Genomic DNA, 19,930 nt, shown 5'->3' on the forward strand with positions numbered 1-19,930 from the left:
TTTTTTCTAAATGCACAAAAACAAATATATATATATATATTTTGCTTAATTATTACTTCATAGAAATGCATTAGTTATATTATTATTTTTTATTACAATTCCTTAATATTTAGGTTTTCTGTGATTGTGGGAACCCTGACAGTTCCAGTTTGACAGGTATTACAGCCAAAATCTAAACTGCTAACCAAGTGAAAGCAAACAGGTGTTAGTTTTCCACCAGAGGGTGTCACTGGGAATGTTTATTGTGAAAGTGGTAGCAATGGTAAATTACAGTTGAAATTTTAAGCGTCAGATCTTACCTAATAAGAGTGAGACGGTCTTTTTCCGATGGATGATCATCCAGCCACTGAGAATAGCGAGAGATGGACCACTCTGCTCTCTGTTTATAAAGGAAAAAGCAATATTAGTCGTACATAAGAGCTCTACAAATCCACCCATGCTAAAGCTATTTTAGAGAACCCTCATTTTGTAAAATGCCTAAAAATATCTTAATTTTTTCCAGTCCGAGCACTCAAAATGAAATGTGTCATTTAGCAGAAGCTTTTATCTAAAGCAGCTTACAGTAGGTCAGTCACAGGGACAGTCGCGACGGGGCGACTTGAGGTGAATTGCCCCGCTCAAGGGCATAATAAACAGGATCTGACCTCAGAAACCTTTTGCTTGCTAACACCCGAACCTAAAACCTCAATCCTTGAGGATCTATAACCAAGAGGTTTTCATCTCTCCACATTAGTGCAACTGTGTGTGTGTGTGTGTGTGTTTATGTGTGTGTGTACCTGATGTGGTGATTTGAGTTCAGCCGGGGCACGAGTGAACAGGAAATGCAATATGGTGCTGTATGGAATCAAATCTCCCAGCGCTTGACTGCTAGCGATGTGCTCACTCGTTTGAAACAGCAGCGGTCTGAAACAGAGACAAATATATTCATATTCACTGGGAATCACAATTTGTGTGCAATTTAGAGCCTGAAATGAATGCTGAAGATCTGGAAGGTAGGTGCATATGGAAAAAAGTCCAATGAAATTCACCAAATGTCTGTGACATGTTAAAATGGAGCTCAAATGCCATTCTCCAGCGGGTTCACAGCAGATATCTACTCACTGCTGACAAGATGCAAATGATATTTCAGTAACAGGAAAAAAAAGTCCTAGTTTCAATCACATCTGAGATTTATTTTGGTGCCAGTGCAGTGCTCGAATACAATATAAGATCATTTTAACTACACCACTGTTGTCATAAATGCAAAACAATGCATTTTTTGTTAAAAAAAAGTAATATGTATTATCACTCTCCAAACACAAATTGTACATCCTTTACATGTAAACATATGCAGTCCTTGAATACAATATAATGAGAAATGTAAATTGATCTTATTATGAGGCTTATTTTAAAAAAATGTTATCGTTTACCTGAAAATTGAAAGTTAAAAAAGCACATCTTTTCTCAACAAACTGCAGTGAGTACTTAATCATTGCTATAAGACAATATAACAATTGTTTAAAAATGCATCACTATTTTCATAAATAAAAAAAATAATGCAAGTCTAAGCATTTTATTTAAGATGTATTAAAAGCACAGGTCTCAACAAGCTGCGGTAAGTACAACTCATGCAGTCCTCGAATACAATACAATACAATGAGATTCTGAACTGAATCTTATAATGACTCTTATTTAAAATAGTTTTAAATGGAGCACTATTTTTATAACTGAAAAAAATGCAAGTCTTTGCATCTTTGCATTCAAAAGTTATCATTCACAAGACGAAAATCGTACATCCAATTGCATAGTAAGTAAAAGCACACTTTTTCTCAACAAACTGTGGTAAGTATAGCTTTTTTAATATATATTTTTTAATTGCATCACTATTTTCATTCATGGATGCACAACGGACAGGTCTCAACAAGCTGCAGTAAGTATATTTTAAACAGTCCTCAAATGCAATGCAAGGAGACTGTAAATTGAATCTTATTATGAGTCTTATTTAAAATAATTTTAAGTGCAGCACTATTTTTATATATATATATATATATACACAAATACAAGTACACTTTTTCAGAAGTTATCGTTCACAAGCCAAAAATTGTTCATCCAACTGTGTAGTAAGTAAAAGCACACTTTTTCAACAAACTGCACTGTAGCTTGTGCAATGCTACTTGATCTTAGCTTGAAGACAATATAATTTTTTTTTTAATCGCATCACTATTTTCATTAATGGAAAACAATGCACAGGTCACAACAAGCTGAGGTAAGTATACTTTATACAGTCCTCCGTTGCAATACAACGAGACGAAATTAAATCTTATTACGAGTCTTATTTAAAATAATTTTAAATGCACCACTGTTTTTATAAATTGAAAATAATGCAAGTCTTTGCATTTTTTCAAACATTATTGTTCGATGCTGAAAATCGTACATCCGGTTGCATGAGTAAAAGCACACCTTTTCTCAACCAGTTGTAAGTACAGCTTGTGCAATGCTATATTGATTTTTTTTTTTTAATTGCATCACTATTTTCATAAATAGAAAATGATGCAAGTCTGCGAATGCAATATAATAAGATTGTAAATTGAATCTTATGTGTCTTATTTAAAGTAATTTTAAATGCACAACTATTTTCATAAACTTTTCCATGGGAAGAAACTGCAAGATAACTGCAATATGATGATTTTGCATCACTAATGAATTGCATCACTATTTTCATAAATAGAAAACAATGCAATTCTATGCATTTTATTTAAAATGTATTATCGCTCACCAGCCAAAATACATATATGTAAAAGTAAAAGCACAGTAAGTGATAGTCTAACCGGTTTTGCTCAGCCAGCAATAAAGGGGTGCATTAACAAGGATGCAAAATACAGAAGCCTCTACAATAGTAATAGTAGTACTGGTATTTCCATAGCAAAGATCCTTATCATGTGCAAACCAAGCCAACAGAGAAAAAAGGTCACAAAAATCACAAGACACTTTCATGAATCAACTCCAAATTTAAACACACATATCTAGAGGGTAACTATGTCCCTGTACTCTATTAGCTGCGAGGCTCTGTTTAATCAAACAAGTTTATGAGCATGAAAAAGAAACCAATGTCATTTACAAGTCGCAGCTCTGTTCGGGTCAAAAATTTCATTACTTGCCGTCTACGGTCCCTCAACAGTGATCAAACGAGACAAATATCTCCATAGTAATAATTGTTATCTCTATCTTTGGGCTCTCTTGTAATAACATCTTTCCCCTGTGGTTGCCATGCATCATTTTGCATGCTTACACACACGCTCATTGAGTAAAATAAAGTTGCTCGTGGGGAATCGGCCCTTGCTCATGAGGGATACATGCACGGCAATCGCTCCCAGAGCTGGCATAGATGGCAGCGGTTTAATTTGATTAGCTATCCTGTGAGACCTCACTGGTGTTTATTAGATTGCCTGGAGGAAGTATGGAGAAAGCATGCTGCCTTAATCAAACTTGAACGTAAGAGGCACCAGTGCAGTGGACTATAAAAACTTAAATGCCAACTTCCTTTCTGGTCCAACAACAAAACATTAACACATCTCTGTTCACATTTATGCATAATTGCAAAGAGTTTGAAACAAAAAAACATGCAAGTTATTACATTCTAATGAAAGATTACGACAAATAAACTTTCATTTGGAACGACGTGCAACGATAAATCAAGACCAAGACTAAGGAGCTGTCATGAGTCAACCACAAAAACAACAAAGGAGCAACGGAAGGTGAGCATTAGAGTATTATCCGGACACATAATTTGACACTGACTTCTCCTCAGCTAATCAGACGAGCATCTACATTAATAACCTTCCTTTCTCTCTCTCTCTTGTTAATTAACAGCAATTTTCAGAGGGAAGACTCCAGGCGACCTCTTTGTCTCAGCAGGGGAAGGACGGAGACAAAGTATAACACAAATTGAGAGCGTTTGTGTGAAAAATAGACACAAAATCACTCTGAGTGTGTGACTTCAGGAACTGTGTGCAGTCACTCGAGGACAGGAAGATAAAGTCACCTGACATCATCCAGACTGTAAATAAAGACTCACCTGAAAGATCGCAGAAGACGGTACGCTTTACCCAGGTCTGAAACACGTCTGCAGAGAGGAGCCACGGCCAACTCCATCTGTAACAGATGCAAAGAAAGTCAGCGTTTTCCAGAAAACTAAATGTTTTTTGTAGCTTTTTTGGAACTTGACATCCCCATTTACTTTGTGTTTCTTGGTCAAAAGAAAGTTATATACTGATATGGAATGATATAAGGGTGAGTATTAATTATTTGGTCTAAAGGCACCATATATATGACCCTGGACCACAAAACCAAATTGAGGTTTATTTATCACATCTGAAAACATCTGAAAGCAGAATAAATAAGCTTTACTTTGATATATGTGACCCTGGACCACAAAACCAGTCATAAGGTTAAATTTTACAAAACTGAGATATATACATCATATGACAGCTCAATAAATAAGCTTTCTATTGATGTATGGTTTGTTAGGATAGGACAATATTTGGCCGAGATACATCTATTTGAAAATCTGAAATCTAAGGGTACAACAAAATCAAAATACTGAGAAAATCACCTTTAAAGTTGTCCAAATTAAGTTCTTAACAATGCATATTACTAATCAAAAATTACATTTGGATAGGTTTACAGTAGGAATTTTACAAAAAATCTTCATGGAACATGATCTTTACTTAATTTCCTATTGATTTTTGACATAAAAGAAAAATCTATAATTTTGACCCATACAATGTATTTTTGGCTATTGCTACAAATATACCCCAGCGACTTAAGACTGGTTTTGTGGTCCAGGGTCACATATGGTTTGTTAGGATAGGACAATATTTGGACAGCTATTTGGGAATCTGAGTGTGCAAAAAAATCTAAATATAAAAAAAAAACCACTTTTAAGCTCTTAGCAATGCATATAACTAATCAATTTATATATTAACGGTAGGAAATTTACAAAATATCTTTATGGATCTTTATTCAATATCCTAATGATTTTTGGCATAAAAAAATCGATAATTTTGACCCATACAATATATTTTTGGCTATTGCTACAAATATACCCTTTCTACTTGAGACTGGTTTTGTGGTCCAGGGTTTTGAGAGAAGTGAATTTTCAGTGGATAAAGGCTTTATTATTGCTCTGTTTCTCACAGAAAACCTAATGTATGAAATCAGAAGACTTCAGAAAAACAACTTTGATGGTGTTTTTTTATGTTATTTTGGAGCCTGAAAGCCCCAGTTTCCATTTACTGTGCTTTTCAGTGATGAAAAAGTTGAATACAGATTTAAACAACATTAAGGTAAGTTTTCGATCTCAAATGAATTATTTGGTTTGAAGGCACCATGCATTTAATTTGAGAGCTACAGTGGGCTGAATTTTCAGTGAATGAATGCTTACATTTTGCTTGTTTTTCCACAGAAAGCTAATGCACAACATCAGAAAACTTCAGGACAGTTTTAATGGTGTTTTTTGTAATTTTGGAGTTTGACAGCCACAGTTCCCCATTTACATTGTGTTTAATTGATGAAAGAAATCTGAATATGGATTTTAAACAACTAGGGCTGGGTATTGTGACCAATTCGGCGATTCGATTCGATTCTTATTTTTATGGTTTCGATTCGATTCGATTTCGATTCGATTCGATATCGATTAGCTATCAATATTTCATTTAAAATGTTAGTCTTGCAGACATAGGATCCATATTTTGATATAAATGCTGGTACTCTCCTACTTAAGTTTATTACTGAAATCTACATCTACATTAATAAAAGGGTGCACACAGGTGTTTATTTTAAACAACTTTTATTTTAAATGAACACTGTAACAAGAAGTCATAAATATGTGCATCCATTGTACACCATGTAAACAAACTGCAAAATGCACATTACTGTAAAAAAAATAAAAAGACTGTTTAAGAAATAAAACATTTTTCTAAATTCAAAATGTTCAAAACAAGCCCATCATAAAGCCCTTGTCTGCATACCTGTATACAAAACATTCTAACTGTCCATAAAACTAACAGTTCTTAACTACAGTGGAGCAATTCGAAAGATGATATTGTTGCGTTAAACTGAAGATCGATTAAAATCGGAGAATCGATATTTTTTACCCAGCCCTATAAACAACACAAGGGTGAGTTTTATTTTGAATTAATTATTTGGTATACACATACAATACATTTGATTTGAGAGCTATGGTGAATTTTCACAGAAAAGCTAATGAATGAAGTCAGAAGACTTAAGAAAAATGATTTTGATGGTGTTTTTTCATGTTATTTTGGTGCTTGATAGCTCCAGTTTCCATTTTCTGTGTGTTTCAGTGATGAAAGAAAGTTGAATACACATTTGAAACAACATGAGGGTGAGTTTTTACTTTCGAATGAATTATTTTGTTTAAATGCACCATGTATTTAATTGAAGAGCAGTGAATTTTCAATGAATAGATGCTTACATTTTACTTGTTTTTTCCAGAACACTTTCGAAGGACAATTTTTATGCTGTTTTGCGGCCTCAGTTCCCAATAACTTTGCGATTCATGAACAAAAGACAATTAGTAAGAGCCACAGATTCATTAAGAGAGATGAATGAGGAAGTCTGACTCTCATTTTCCTCACCTGAGCAAAGTCAGCCGCCAACCTCATCTTCCCTCCCTCTCCAAGCGGGCGCAAGAGGCTGGCGTGGCGGATAAACAGGGTGATGGCACGCTGGGCGATGTTCTCTGTACTGTCGTACAAGAAGTCCAGACACTGCAGTGGGCGGAAGTAGTCGTTCATCACACGTGCGATGAAGCCCTGCAGCTCACGCATGTACAGAGAGCATGGCACGTCTGGACGGCCACCTGCTGGTAAAGGACTGGGCACACACACACACACACACACACACACACACACACACACACACACACACACACACACACACACACACAAGAATAGTGTACTGTAATCTTGTAATGTAAGCGTAGACTACAGCTACAAGCAACACATTGATTTCCTTTGTCACATAATCAATATCATAAATGTGTTGCTACTGGAACTGCTGAAATACATACACAACGTCAGAAAAGGAAGGTCGTGTTAATGCCTTTTAGCAAGTGACAGTCAGTTTTTTTCTCTAAACACATAGGAGGTCATTTTTGGGTGAATCTCACGATAACGTTACATTTTTAAATTTTAAAAATGAAAATGTTCACGCATTTCATGCTCGAATAAACCTCATTCAAATTTATTTATCGTTATGTTTTTCTGTTAGAATTATTAGTTTTTGTTGCTAACATCAATAATACAATAAATGTATTTTTTAAAATTTGAGTCTAAATGTGACCCTGGACCACAAGACTAGTCTTAAGTAGCACGGGTATATTTGTAGCAATAGGCAAAAATACACTGTATGGGTCAAACTTATTGATGCCAAAAATTCATTAGAATATTAAGATCATTGTAAACTTCCTATTGTAAATATATTAAAACTTAATCAAAACTACGTTTTAAAATATTTTACCTTAAAATATTAGTGTCCAAGCATTTCATGCTTCAATAAAGCTCATTCAGTTTGTTTATCGTTATGTGTATTTCTGTTATAATTATTCATTTTTGTTTCTAACTTCTAGAATACATCATGTATTTTTTTTTATATTTGAGTATAAATGTGACCCTGGAGCACAAAACCTGGCTTAAGTAGCATGGGTATATTTGTAGCAATAGCCAGAAATACATTGTATGGGTCAAAATTGTCGATTTTTCTTTAATGCCAAAAATTCATTAGGATATTAAGATCATGTTCCATGAAGATGCTTTGTGAATCTCCTACCGTAAATACATCAAAACTTATTTTTTGATTAGTAATATGTAATTTGCATTGCTAAGAACTTCATTTGGACAACTTTAAAGGCAATTTTCTCAATATTTAGATTTTATTTGCACCCTCAAGATTCTAGATTTTCAATTAGTTGTATCTCAGCCAAAATTGTTCTATCCTAACAAACCGTACATCAATGGAAAGCTTATTATTCAGCTTTTAGATGATAAATAAATCTCATAAAAAAAATGTATGACTGTTTTTATGGTCCAGGGTCTCAAATACTACAAAAGACACTTTTTAATTTCTTAAAAAAATCTGCATACATCAAAAGCACTACTATAAATACAACCATAATATATTATTACCTAAAATTACCTAAAATGGTTCTTTATCTTTTATGCAATATATATCTTATATAAATGTCTTTACATTTGGACTAAAATAGGACTCTTAGACATTGGTTTGTGAGATTCGCCCTTTTAGCTCATCTCCAAAGGAGGAAAACTCTTTTTAGCGACTTTTGCCGACAGGCAAACCGGGGGTGTTTCTGGACAAAGCCGTCTCTATAGCATGTTTATTTCTCTGCTGTCTTCCCTCAGGAGTGCCTGACAGCAGGGACAGAAATAAAACAAGCCCACCAAGCCTGACTCCAATGGCCCTGAGGGGACGAGAGATGTGGACAAAAGAAGCCGTGCTGAATCACAGGGGTGACGGTTTAAATGTTATCAAACGCTGGCACATCGCTCTCTGTTGTATTCACTGGACTGCCCAAACCAACCAATGAGAGCAAGTGGAGGAGAAAACGAGAGATGAATACAGAGAGAGAATCTTTAGGGATTGTGTCCATTATAAAACACACATGTACATCCCCGCATTCATTTGTCTGCAGTCTGTAGTCTCATGGCATCACAGATGCAATAACTGAATGTAGATTTGTAAAGTTTAAAGACTGAACATGAGAAATTCAGACTTCAAAATACTGGCAGTGCCACCGTAACTTTTTGTTTAATGGTAAAGAACTATGACAATAGCACAGCCATTACACTCTGTCTCTGCTTTTAGTGAGTTGAAAATGAAATATGGTTAGCTGAGAGAGACCTGGTCTCATAACTGCCCTCAACAAGACTAAATAGGGCACACAATCCCAAATGTCATGTTAGTGTTTGAGAAAAAGCCCACGAGGGGAGAACCCAGTTTTTGTACAACCATAAATAGCAATTTTGACATCTCTCATTTGTTTTGTGTGGTGTTTTGAAATTGGTCAAATATATGTGAAAATTAAGTGTGCCTGGAGTGTTAGGCTTCTCGCTTTCCAGCTGCAGAGCACTGACTAACTAGTCGACTACTGTTTTGGACAGCTAGTCCATTAGAAAATAACCTTACTGCATGGAATACGGTATCCCACAATGTTTTGCACTTAACCTGAAAAATAATCATTAAATTTGCAAAATGATAAGTGGACACTACTGAGGTTGTGCAACATACTGTTTATGCAGACTGAGTAGCCTTACGTGGAATGGTACGCAGTATATGAGCCACAAAAACAATTTTAAAATGCATTTAGATACTGAAATCTTAGGTGTTTTTTTTAAGACCCTTCAATTATCTATTGAAATCCACTATAATATTTAAAATGTTAGTAAACTTAATATATAAATAAAATCATAATTTATTGGGTACTTTCAATTGGGAGGTGGCTGTCCTGAAAACTAACCCCTAAATTTCAACTTATGAAAATGATATTGAAATACAATTACACTGTTGTTTTTAAATGTATCTTTTTGATTCTTTTAAAAAGGGAAGTTAAAAAAAAAAAATTATATTTTCTTTGTAAATTATGAAACGATGTAAAAAAATGTGTCCCGCATTTTTCACTTCTCTACCAAAACAGTGTATGTTTTAGTCTATTGGCCAAGACTGATTTTAACTAAACCCATAAATGTATGGGTTCAACTAAAAACAAACCCCAAGCAGTTCCTTTACGAACCCTAGTTTGGGAAACCTTGATGTAATATAATGTTTATTGCACTTCATGTTGTAAATTGCAATGAATAGAACATATTTTCTTACTCTTTGTATTTTTTACATTATTATGGCACAAGATAATCCTATTTAAATCAATGTGATAAACAAGTTAGGTGAAAAGTGATCTAAAAGTAATCTGGTTATTTTACCCAAAATGTGTAATGACTGCAATTCTTGTCATGTAATCTGGAATCAGTAACGGATTACAATTAGTAAGTAATCTCCCCAGCTCTGATAGTAATGTAGTGCATGTGTTGCTTGCTTACCTAAAGAAATCCTCCTGGTGCATAGTAATGAGTATTGCTTCGACGGAGTCGGTAACAGAATTTAGCAGTGGTTGAACGGCACTACTCATCAGAGCCTGAACCGACTGCAAGAGACACACAAAAACTATAAGTTAGCTAATGAATATTAAGTAAACAACAAGAGATGTTATTGAACGGGTGTGAAAACTTTTGAAGGTCATTGGTTCATGTAGTATTTCCTCACACGGTTGCATTGCGACTTGTGCTAACACCTGCTCTCTATTCTCCCATGTGATTGCCTGACATTTGCTGATGGGACATCAGTCTGACCATCATGTGTGTTACGGCAGCTCGTCCTAGGCTCTTATCCGGCTCTCCATCTCTGAGCGACATCAATGCAAACCCAATAGGTCTCTCTGACCAAATAGGGCCGGTCATCGGCAAAATCCCCTGCAAGCAGGAGATAAAGAGCAAATCTCTGCTGCACATCTCTTCTTCCTAAACTCCTTGACAACAAAGTTGGTCGTCAAATACTCAGCAGACTCAGCTTTTTCCCCGTCATTCTTTGTCCAGAGCGGCAACTGGATCTTGGGTGGTGTTGGTGTCCCATTTCGTACTGTTGCGTTTAGTGTAAAAAAGGCTTTTACATTTGCCAAAAATAGATCTTTTTATATTAAAAACAAACAAGCAAGCCCTGTCCAGATTTAAAAAGTAATGCAAAAGTAATGTAATGCATTACTTTGCATAAACAGTAACTAAGTAATGTAATTAGTTACTTTTTTAGGGAGCAACTCAATATTGTAATGCATTACTTTTAAAAGTAACTTTCCACAACGCTGGTTGTGTTCTGGTTTAGAACTGCCACTTGTAGTAAAATAACCATGCTTTCATGGACTTTATGGGTCAATGTGCAAATGAAGGCCACAAGACCGTATGTCCACATTATGTGAGCCATTTGGGACAGCGATATAGAGATGCCATGCCCTACATGGGAGGAGAGCACTGCCTCAACTCTAAAGACAGCGGGCGGTAAAGTGTGGTAATGTGTTTTCACCTTGGACTATTGCTTACACTTAAAGATCAAGGGTTAAATCGTGTGAGTGTATCCGTACAGCTGGCAGGTTTTGTTAAAAGAGACGAAGGGGAAGAGAATGACCAGTTTACTCATCTGATAGCCAATTTACCTCAGGGGAGAGAGCGCTGAATTCGGAGCAGCTCAATGTTTACCCAATTACTTTCCAAAACCACCTTTATACTGTGTGTGTGTTTGTGTACAGCTGCAGCATCTCTATCAAAATTCTGATGAATGCTATGAATATAGAGGACATTACCTGCTTTGAGGTGATATTCAAACCAAAAAGATGTATAAAATGTTACTAATGTGGTCATTTGCTCGTTTACACTTGCTGTTATTACTGTGCATCTCCAATGACCAGACTTGATTGGATTTCATCTTTAAATTTGTATTGAATTTTTTTTATGTTTTTTAAAGAAGTTTCTTCTGCATTTCTTTGTTCCAAAGTACAGCAAAAACAGTACAATTTTGAAATATTTTTACTATTTAAAATAACTGTTTTATATTTGAATATATTTTAAAATATTATTTATTTCTGTGATTTCAAAACTAAATTTTAGCATCATTACTCTAGTCACATGATCCTTCAGAAATCTAATGAAATCATTATTATTATGTTGAAAACAGCTAAATAGATTTTTTTTTAATTGAAAGTTCAGAAGTACAGCATTTATCTGAAATAGAAATCTTTTGTAACATTATAAATGTCTTTATCAACACCTTTGATCAAAAAAGTATCAATTTCTATAATTTCTCCCCAAAAAAAGCTTTATTTCAGATAAATGCTGATCTTTGGATCTGTCTATTCATTAAAGAATCCTGAAAAAATTTACTGAACTGTTTTAAATATTGATAATAATAATAAAATGTTTCTTGAGTAGCAAATCAGCATATCAGAATGATTTCTGAAGGATCACGTGACACTGAAGATGAGTAATGATGCTGAAAATTCAGCTTTGCATCACAGAAATAAATTACATTTTAAAATATATTCAAATAGAAAGCAGTTATTTTAAACCGTAAAAATATTTCAGAATTTTACTGTACTTTGGATCAAATAAATGCATGCTTGGTGAGCAGAAGAGGCTTCTTTAAAAACATCACAAATCTTTTTAGTAGTGTAAACAGAATCTTGTTAGAGTCTTACCTCTAAAGATGCTGTGAGCGCTTGCTCTGCTGCCGGAGGGAAGGTACCCAGTCCAGATATAACCTGAAAAACAACTCAAAGTCAGCAATCGTTCAACATTGAGAGCCCTTGAACAATATTTCCCATCTTCACTCAAAGTCCAGTCCTAAAAAAATAACCTTGCTGCAACAAGCACCTTCACTTTCCACCAGTAAAACTTTGATCACCTCCAGTTTAAATATTTAATCATAGAGAAATCTCTTTTTATTACCTTATTAATCACACCAGCAAGGAAAAAGCTTTGCCTGCTGCTGGCATGTTTTTTTTAATGGGGCAGACTGGGAACTACATCAGCTGGTGCTAAAAAAGCCACTCGTGAAATATCACCACTCATATTGTACAGATATGACCGGTGGTGAGTCTGCAGTTTCTCAAGACTGTCTCTTGAGAAAAGACTGAGTAAAGTCACACTGCAGCCATATGCTCTTTATAGACAGGTGGACTGTTTTCCGCACATAGAGGAGTTTTATAATCCAGCAGGAGTCTATAATAACTTCACGCTGACTTCTATTTGAATGCCCTACAAAACCTTTTCTTGGCATGGAACAATGATTTCAAGCATCCTGCTGAGTGAATTCTTACGATCATCTGGTAATAAAACATCTACAGGGGGCCAAACCAGAACTTTGGTTAAATTTCTGATTATCCGGACAGCTACTAAGAAACGAAATTTAGACAGACTGAAACATTTTTACACAAACTTTGCAAAATTGGTACATGCCAGTCAAACTAACTGAATAAAAATGGTTTTATTTGGAGATTTAAAGGGATAGTTACCATCTACTGCTGTTCAAAAGTTTGGGATATGGTTTTTTTTGCTCATCATTGCTCATGCGTTTATTTGATTAAAAATGCAGAAAAAAAAACAGTAATATTGTTAAATATTATTGCAATAAAAAAAATGGTTTTATATTTTAATATACTTTAAAACAGAATTTACTGCTTAAATATTACTGCTTAATATTTGTATTTTTTAACCTGTGATACTTTTTTAGGATTCTTTGATAAATTAAAAAGAGCAGCATTTATTTAAAATAGAAATGTTTTCTAACAATATGCACTACCGTTTAAACTTTGGGGATCGGTACATTTTTTCTCTTTCTTTGTTTAAAAGTAATTAATACTTTTATTCAGCAAAGATGTGTTAAATTGATGAAAAGTGAACGCAAAGACTTATATTGTGAATTAATGCTGTTCTTTTAAACTTTTTATTCATCAAAAAATCCTGAAACAATATCACAGGTTACAAAAAAACATTAAGCAGCACAACTGTTTCCAAGACTGATAATAAATCAGCATATTAGAATGATTTCTGAAAGATCGTGTGACACTGAAGACTAGAGTAATGATGCTGACAATTCAGCTTTGCATCACAGAAATGAATTAAAATAGTAAAAGTATATTAAAATAGAAAAATTATTTTAAATTGCAATAAAATTTCTAATCATGCAAATAGAACTTTGAGCAGAAGAAAAATCGTACTGATTCCAGACTTTTGAACAGCAGTGTATATATATATACAGGTATATATATATATATATATTTTTTTTTTAATTATTATTATGGGAAGCACAAAAAAGATGTTTAGAAAAATAATGGACACCATTTAAGTAGTTCTTAGACCTTCTAGACTATATTTCAAGCGAAAGCTATATCATAGCTTTGTGTAAGGAACAAATCAAACTATTTGACCTTCCCACATTGCAAAAAATGCTTTTCTTACTTCGATTTTTTTGTCTTGTTTCCAGCCAAAATATCTAAAAATTCTTAAATCAAGAAGGATTTTCTAGACAAGTAAAAAAAAAATCTAAATTAAGTGAGTTTTTGCCTAGAACAAGCAAAATAATCTGCCAATGGGGTAAGCAAAAAAATCTTTCGAACTAAAAACAAGATTATTTTTCTTATGCTATTGGTGGATTATGGCTTATTTCAAGCCCAAACACAATTTTTTTCTGAAAACAAGACTATAATTTTTACTCGTCTACAAAATCTTTCTTGATTTAAGAATATTTTGATATTTTGGCTGGAAACAAGACAAAAAAGGATTTTTTGTAAGTAAGAAAAGCATTTTTTTGCAGTGCATTTATTACATCTCTCAAATGTCTTTTGTAGAAACTTGTCTTGTTTCCAGTCAAAATATCGAAAAATTCTTAACTCAAAGAGTATTTTCTAGATGAGTAAAACTTATTTTCTTGTTGTGAGAAAAAACAAGTCAAAATGAAGTGAGTTTTTGCTTAGAACAAGAAAAATAATCTGCCAATGGTGTAAGCAAAATATCTTCTTTTGAACCAAAAACAAGATTATTTTTCTTACGCTATTGGCAGATTATTGCTTGTTTCAAGCAAAAACGCACTTAATTTTGACTTGTTTTTTTCTGCAAACAAAACTATAATTTTTACTCGTCTAGAAAATCCTTCTTGATTTAAGAATTTTTCGATATTTTGGCTGAAAACGAGACAAAAAGCATTTTAAGTAAGCCATTTTTTGCAGTGCATTTATCACATCTCTCAAATGTCTTTTGTAGAAGCTCTGCAAAAAATGCTTTTCTTAGATTTTTGTCTCGTTTCCAGTCAAAATATCAAAAAATTCTTAAATCGAGAAGGATCTTCAAGACGAGTAAAAATTATTTTCTTGTTTTCAAAAAAAAAAAAAACAAGTCAAAATGAAGTGAGTGCATTTATCAGATTTCTCAAATGTCTTTTGTAGCAGTGTGCAGTCAAATATATTGTACTAATTTTGTAGTACTTTTTTGGAGCTCAAGAGCATCTGACTCATTCATTCACCTTCATTAAAAGAGTGCCTAGGACATTCTGTTAAAATGAGACACATAAAAACTAAACGTTTCTTGGAAGACTCTAAGTTAAATGGGCTTGGAAAAGACAAGGGTGAATAATAACGGCATAATTCTTCATTGTGGAGTGAACTAAACCTATAGTAACCACAGTGTCTTCAATGAGAGCTGGTGTTCTTACTTTAGCCACAGCTTGCTGCAGGCGGAAAAGAGAGTTCACCACGGCAATGTTTCTCCTCTGACCCTCCGTCAGGGGTCCGATCACCTGACTGGCGTCCCCTTGTGTACACAGCTGAGAAAGACAGAAAAAAAGGGGTGAAAAAAGGAGAGATTAAACAATATTAAGCATCACAACCGAAGGCTTGAGTAAATAATCAAGGAGTCAACATCAAAAGCGAGGCGACCGCAGGCTCCCGCTAATTTCCCCAGATGTCCCAGTGTTCTTCTGAGGTCAGAAGCGCTTGTGCTCAGTGGTGGCACAGCGGTCAGCATGCTGAGACACAGGCGTCACCATGGAGCTCAGACACCAGAAGCAGCTGGCATTGTGGGTTGGAGGGCGAGCAACAGGGAGACGAAAGCGAAGGAGGATTTGCCCGGCTCAGTGGCGCACCACAGGAACTAACAAGCAAAAGGTTGTCTCAGTCACGAGCGAAACGCCGCACACAAACACTTATTCGTGCCGCACTGCTGCCTCCTGACATAAACAAACAGCCACTACAGACAAAACAACTCAAAGGCGAAGTCGTAAGAAAAACAGCATAACCTCCAAGACATCACACCTCTTATCAAAGGTGGGGGGCTGGGGAAATAAAACTGGGGAGGAAAAAAAATATCACACATTGTCTGCGAGGAAAAGCCACATAGGATAGTGGCAGCAGGGGTACCATGGCAACAGTCTAAAAATGGCAAGGCAACGGTTAATTAACGTTTCCCGTGGCAGGTGTGGAGATGCCAAGTGAGGTGCAGTAACGCTAGTGATGATTCTAGGTGGGTTGCTCCTTCACACCTGATGTTAAATAAAGCATAGCCTCCGGTGCATATCTGCAGTCCAATACACTAATGAACTATTTTGAGATTAACTGCTGTGGGTCCCTAGGTCTGCTGTAAACCCACCTGAGGACCAAAAACATTCTTATACCTCTGTAATCCTCATGGAAGTGCACTGTTGTCATATATTTCCCCTAGAGCTAAACCAGATTACAGGAAGCTACTTTTAAACTCAAACACTGACCTATTTTTGGAAGGAAAAAAAAAAATTCCATTAGGGAGAATGTCCATTAGTTACTGTAACTATAGTTTAAATGGGTAGTTGTTACAAACACGTAAGTCTTTGGTTAACCTTTGAGGAAAAATTAGGATATATAATGCAACCCGAGAGATTGCTCCTCCATTGAAAGTCCAGTTAACCAAAAAAAGATTAAATTAAATATTCATTATGTACCATTAATTTACCATGGACCACAAAACCAGTCATAAGTGTCAATTTTAAATTGAGATGTATACACCATCTGAAAGCTGAGTAATACGCTTTCCATTGATGTATGGTTTGTTAGGATTGGACAATATTTGGATGAGATACAACTATTTGAAAATCTGGAATTAAGTGTGCAAAAAAAATCAAAATACTAAGAAAATCACCTTTAAAGTTGGCCAAATGTTAAAAAATTACATTTTCATATATTTACGGTAGGAAATTTACAAAATATCTTCATGGAACATGATCTTTACTTAATATCTTTTTTGGCATAAAAGAAAAATATATAATTTTGACCCATACAATGTGTTTTTGGCAATTTCTACTGGTTTTGTGGTCCAGGGTCAAATATAAAGTGATTGTATTTCTTCACAAGGTTTGTATTAAACCATCCTTTTCATATTAATTCCTCATATGATGCCTTTATGACATCTTTTGATCTGAAGTCTTGGTTACCTTGACTTTCAATGGACTCACAGAAACCTGAAGGTTTCATTAAAAATATTTGAATTTGTGTTACAAAGAGTAACTAAAGTCTTATGGTTTTGGAACAACATGGAGGTGAATAAATGATGACTGAATTTTCACTTCTTTTTTTAAGAGGAAGTTCACTTCCAGAATGAAAATCATCCAAGTTGTGTCTTTGTTTCTTTGGTTGCAGAGAAATTAATTTTTTGAGGAAAACATTTCAGAATTTTTTTCTACATAATAAACTTCATTGGTGGCCAACAGGTTCAAGGTCCAAATTTACGTTTCAGTGCTGCTTTAAAGGGCTCTACAAGATCCCAGCTATAGAATAAAGGTCTTGTCTAGCAAAACGATTGGTAATTTCCTAAAAAAAATAAAATCAATAAATACATATAATTTTTAACCACAAATGATTGCCCTTCACTAGCTCTGCAACACGCATCTTCATGCATTGTGTAATCATGTTGGAAAAGTAACTCTCGGTTAGTTTTTCGTCTGTGTACTTTGGTTAAAAGGGCATTTGACTTTCTTTGCATGTTTGCTTCGTAAACTCTGGGTCAGTACTTCCACCTTTCAGCTAGTAAAAGACAAGCATTTGTGGTAAATAAAGTATACAAATTTGTATTTTTCTTAGAAAATGGCGGATTGTCTCACTAGATAAGACCCTTGTTCCTTGCCTGGGATCATGTAGAGCCCTTTGAAGCTGCATTGAAAATGCAATTTGGACCTTCAACCTGTTGGCCACCATTGAAGTCCACTATATGGAGAAAAATCCCGGAATGTTTTCCTCAAAAACATTCATTTCTTTTTGACTGAGGAAAGAAAGACATGAACATCTTGGATGACATGGGAGTTATTTATCAGGAGATTTTCATTCTGGAAGTGACCTTCTCCTTTAAGTAAACCATACAGGATTTCTAAGAAACAATACTAAAGAAATCTGGCAATAACTGCTTCCACGGGATCAACTGATGGGGCAGTGACAATGTACATCATCAGGACATCGGCTACAGCTCAGATGAATCATATGGAGAAGTTCTCTGATGCAAGAAGCACTTTTAAAGCCTGGGTCTACCATCTCTATGGCACATTGGGCAGCAATTCTATCCATATTTCAGAAATCATTCTCCCTGCAAGAGCACTCTGCGTAAATCTGTGGATCGGAGTTGGTCCCATTCCATTATCACAGCAGGAAGGATATGAGAGGTCAATAGAGATACAGCCCTTCACTTTGTCTTCATTTATATCCATCCATTAACTGATGGAGTCTGTTTGCTGCCTGTGTTAAGCTGGGTTTAATCAAAAAGAAATCATCTGTGACTTGACTTGGAGAGCTTCTTGTTCCCGATCTTGTGAGGACATATTTCCGACTGCTTCAAAGATTTATGCAGTACACTACTATGATATCATTTCCAGAAGTAAGTCCAAGGAGAGGTCAAGGTTTGGCCCTAAACTGACCTTGAATTGAGTTCATGGGGTTCCGATGGCCCATCACACGCATCTGTTCCACAGGAAAGAACAGAACCAAACCCTCGTTATTCATCTGCTTGCTGACATAAGACAGATCGAGTCAGTGGGCCAGTGATTCGAGGACAGACACCGGACTAATCCAATCACACTCTCCCTGGCCAGGCACAATCAATCACACCTCCAGCTCACAGTGAATGGAGACAGACCTACACGAACAAGCTGGGTCATTTCGCTACATCTGTGAGGAAATTTAAACAGCTAAGAGGAAAATAAAACGAGCTAGATAACACGAATCATATTTGAGGTGCACTGAACCTCCAAAATGTTCAGAATGAAACTAAATATTCAGCAAGAAATAGAGTCAACGTAGAGTCAAACTGGATTGTATAACACTTAGAAAAAGTTATTTAAGAAGCCACAAAGTTACATATGAATTTTCCATGACATTTCTCAGGCGTAAACAATTACTGGGAAAGGATAGAGACCTTATACAGTGCCTTGCAAAAGTATTCATACCCCTTCATTTTATTCACATTTTGTTTTGCTGCAGCATTATGTTAAAATGCTTTAAATTAGTTTTTCCCCCACATCAATTTACACTCCATACACCATAATGATAATAATGACAAAGCAAAAATCAAATTTTACAAATTTATTAAAAATAAAACACTGCATAAGTATTCATACCCTTAACTCAGTACATAGTTGAAGCACCTTTACAGCTTCAAGTCATTTTGGGTCTGATGTGACAGACTTTGCACATCTGCATTTGGCAATTATCTGCCATTCTTTGCCTCACCTTTTCACCTCTCAAGCTCTGTCAGCTTGGATGGGGGCTGGCAGACATTTTCTAGAGTCCTAGTTGTTCCAATCGTCTTCCATTGTGGAGAATGGAGGCTACATGCTTCTGTGAACCTTCAATGCTGCAGATTTTTTTCTGAACTCTTCCCTAGATCACTGCCTTAATGCAAGACTGTCACTGAGCTCTACAGGCAGTTATCTTGACCTCAGGACTTGGTTTTTGCTCTGATATGCATTTTTAGCTGTTAGACCTTTTCTGAGAGGTGTGTGCCTTTCTAAATCAGACTCATTCAAATGAATTTGCCACAGTTTAACTCCACTCGAAGTGTAGTAACATCTAGAAGCAATATGAATGCTCCTGAGCTACATTTCGAGTGTCCCAGAAAAGGGTATGAATACTTATGCAACGGGATCTTTTTCGTTTTTTATTTCTAATAAATTTGCAAAGTTGTTACAAACCTGTTTTGTGCCTTGTCATTATGGTGTATGAGATGTAGATTGATGTGGGGAAAAAAAGTAATTTAAAGCAGTTTAACATAATGCTGCTACAAAACAAAAATGTGAAAAAATGAAT

General features: G+C 35.2%; 1 protein-coding gene across 1 annotated transcript in view; it reads right to left on the reverse strand.

Annotated features, from left to right (window-relative positions):
- Positions 1-295: 295 nt before the first annotated feature.
- Positions 296-19,930, reverse strand: part of LOC141333441 (conserved oligomeric Golgi complex subunit 5-like) — a 104,885-nt gene continuing 85,250 nt past the window's right edge. The window contains exons 15-21 of the mRNA XM_073838457.1: positions 15,325-15,435; positions 12,314-12,376; positions 10,113-10,216; positions 6,639-6,876; positions 4,055-4,131; positions 777-903; positions 296-379 (exon numbers count right to left, since the gene is read on the reverse strand). Of these exons, the coding sequence (XP_073694558.1) occupies positions 296-379; positions 777-903; positions 4,055-4,131; positions 6,639-6,876; positions 10,113-10,216; positions 12,314-12,376; positions 15,325-15,435 (804 nt within the window). The remainder of the gene's footprint in view (positions 380-776; positions 904-4,054; positions 4,132-6,638; positions 6,877-10,112; positions 10,217-12,313; positions 12,377-15,324; positions 15,436-19,930) is intronic.

Source organism: Garra rufa, chromosome 4 (assembly GCF_049309525.1).
Source record: "Garra rufa chromosome 4, GarRuf1.0, whole genome shotgun sequence".
Lineage (NCBI taxonomy): Eukaryota > Metazoa > Chordata > Actinopteri > Cypriniformes > Cyprinidae > Garra > Garra rufa.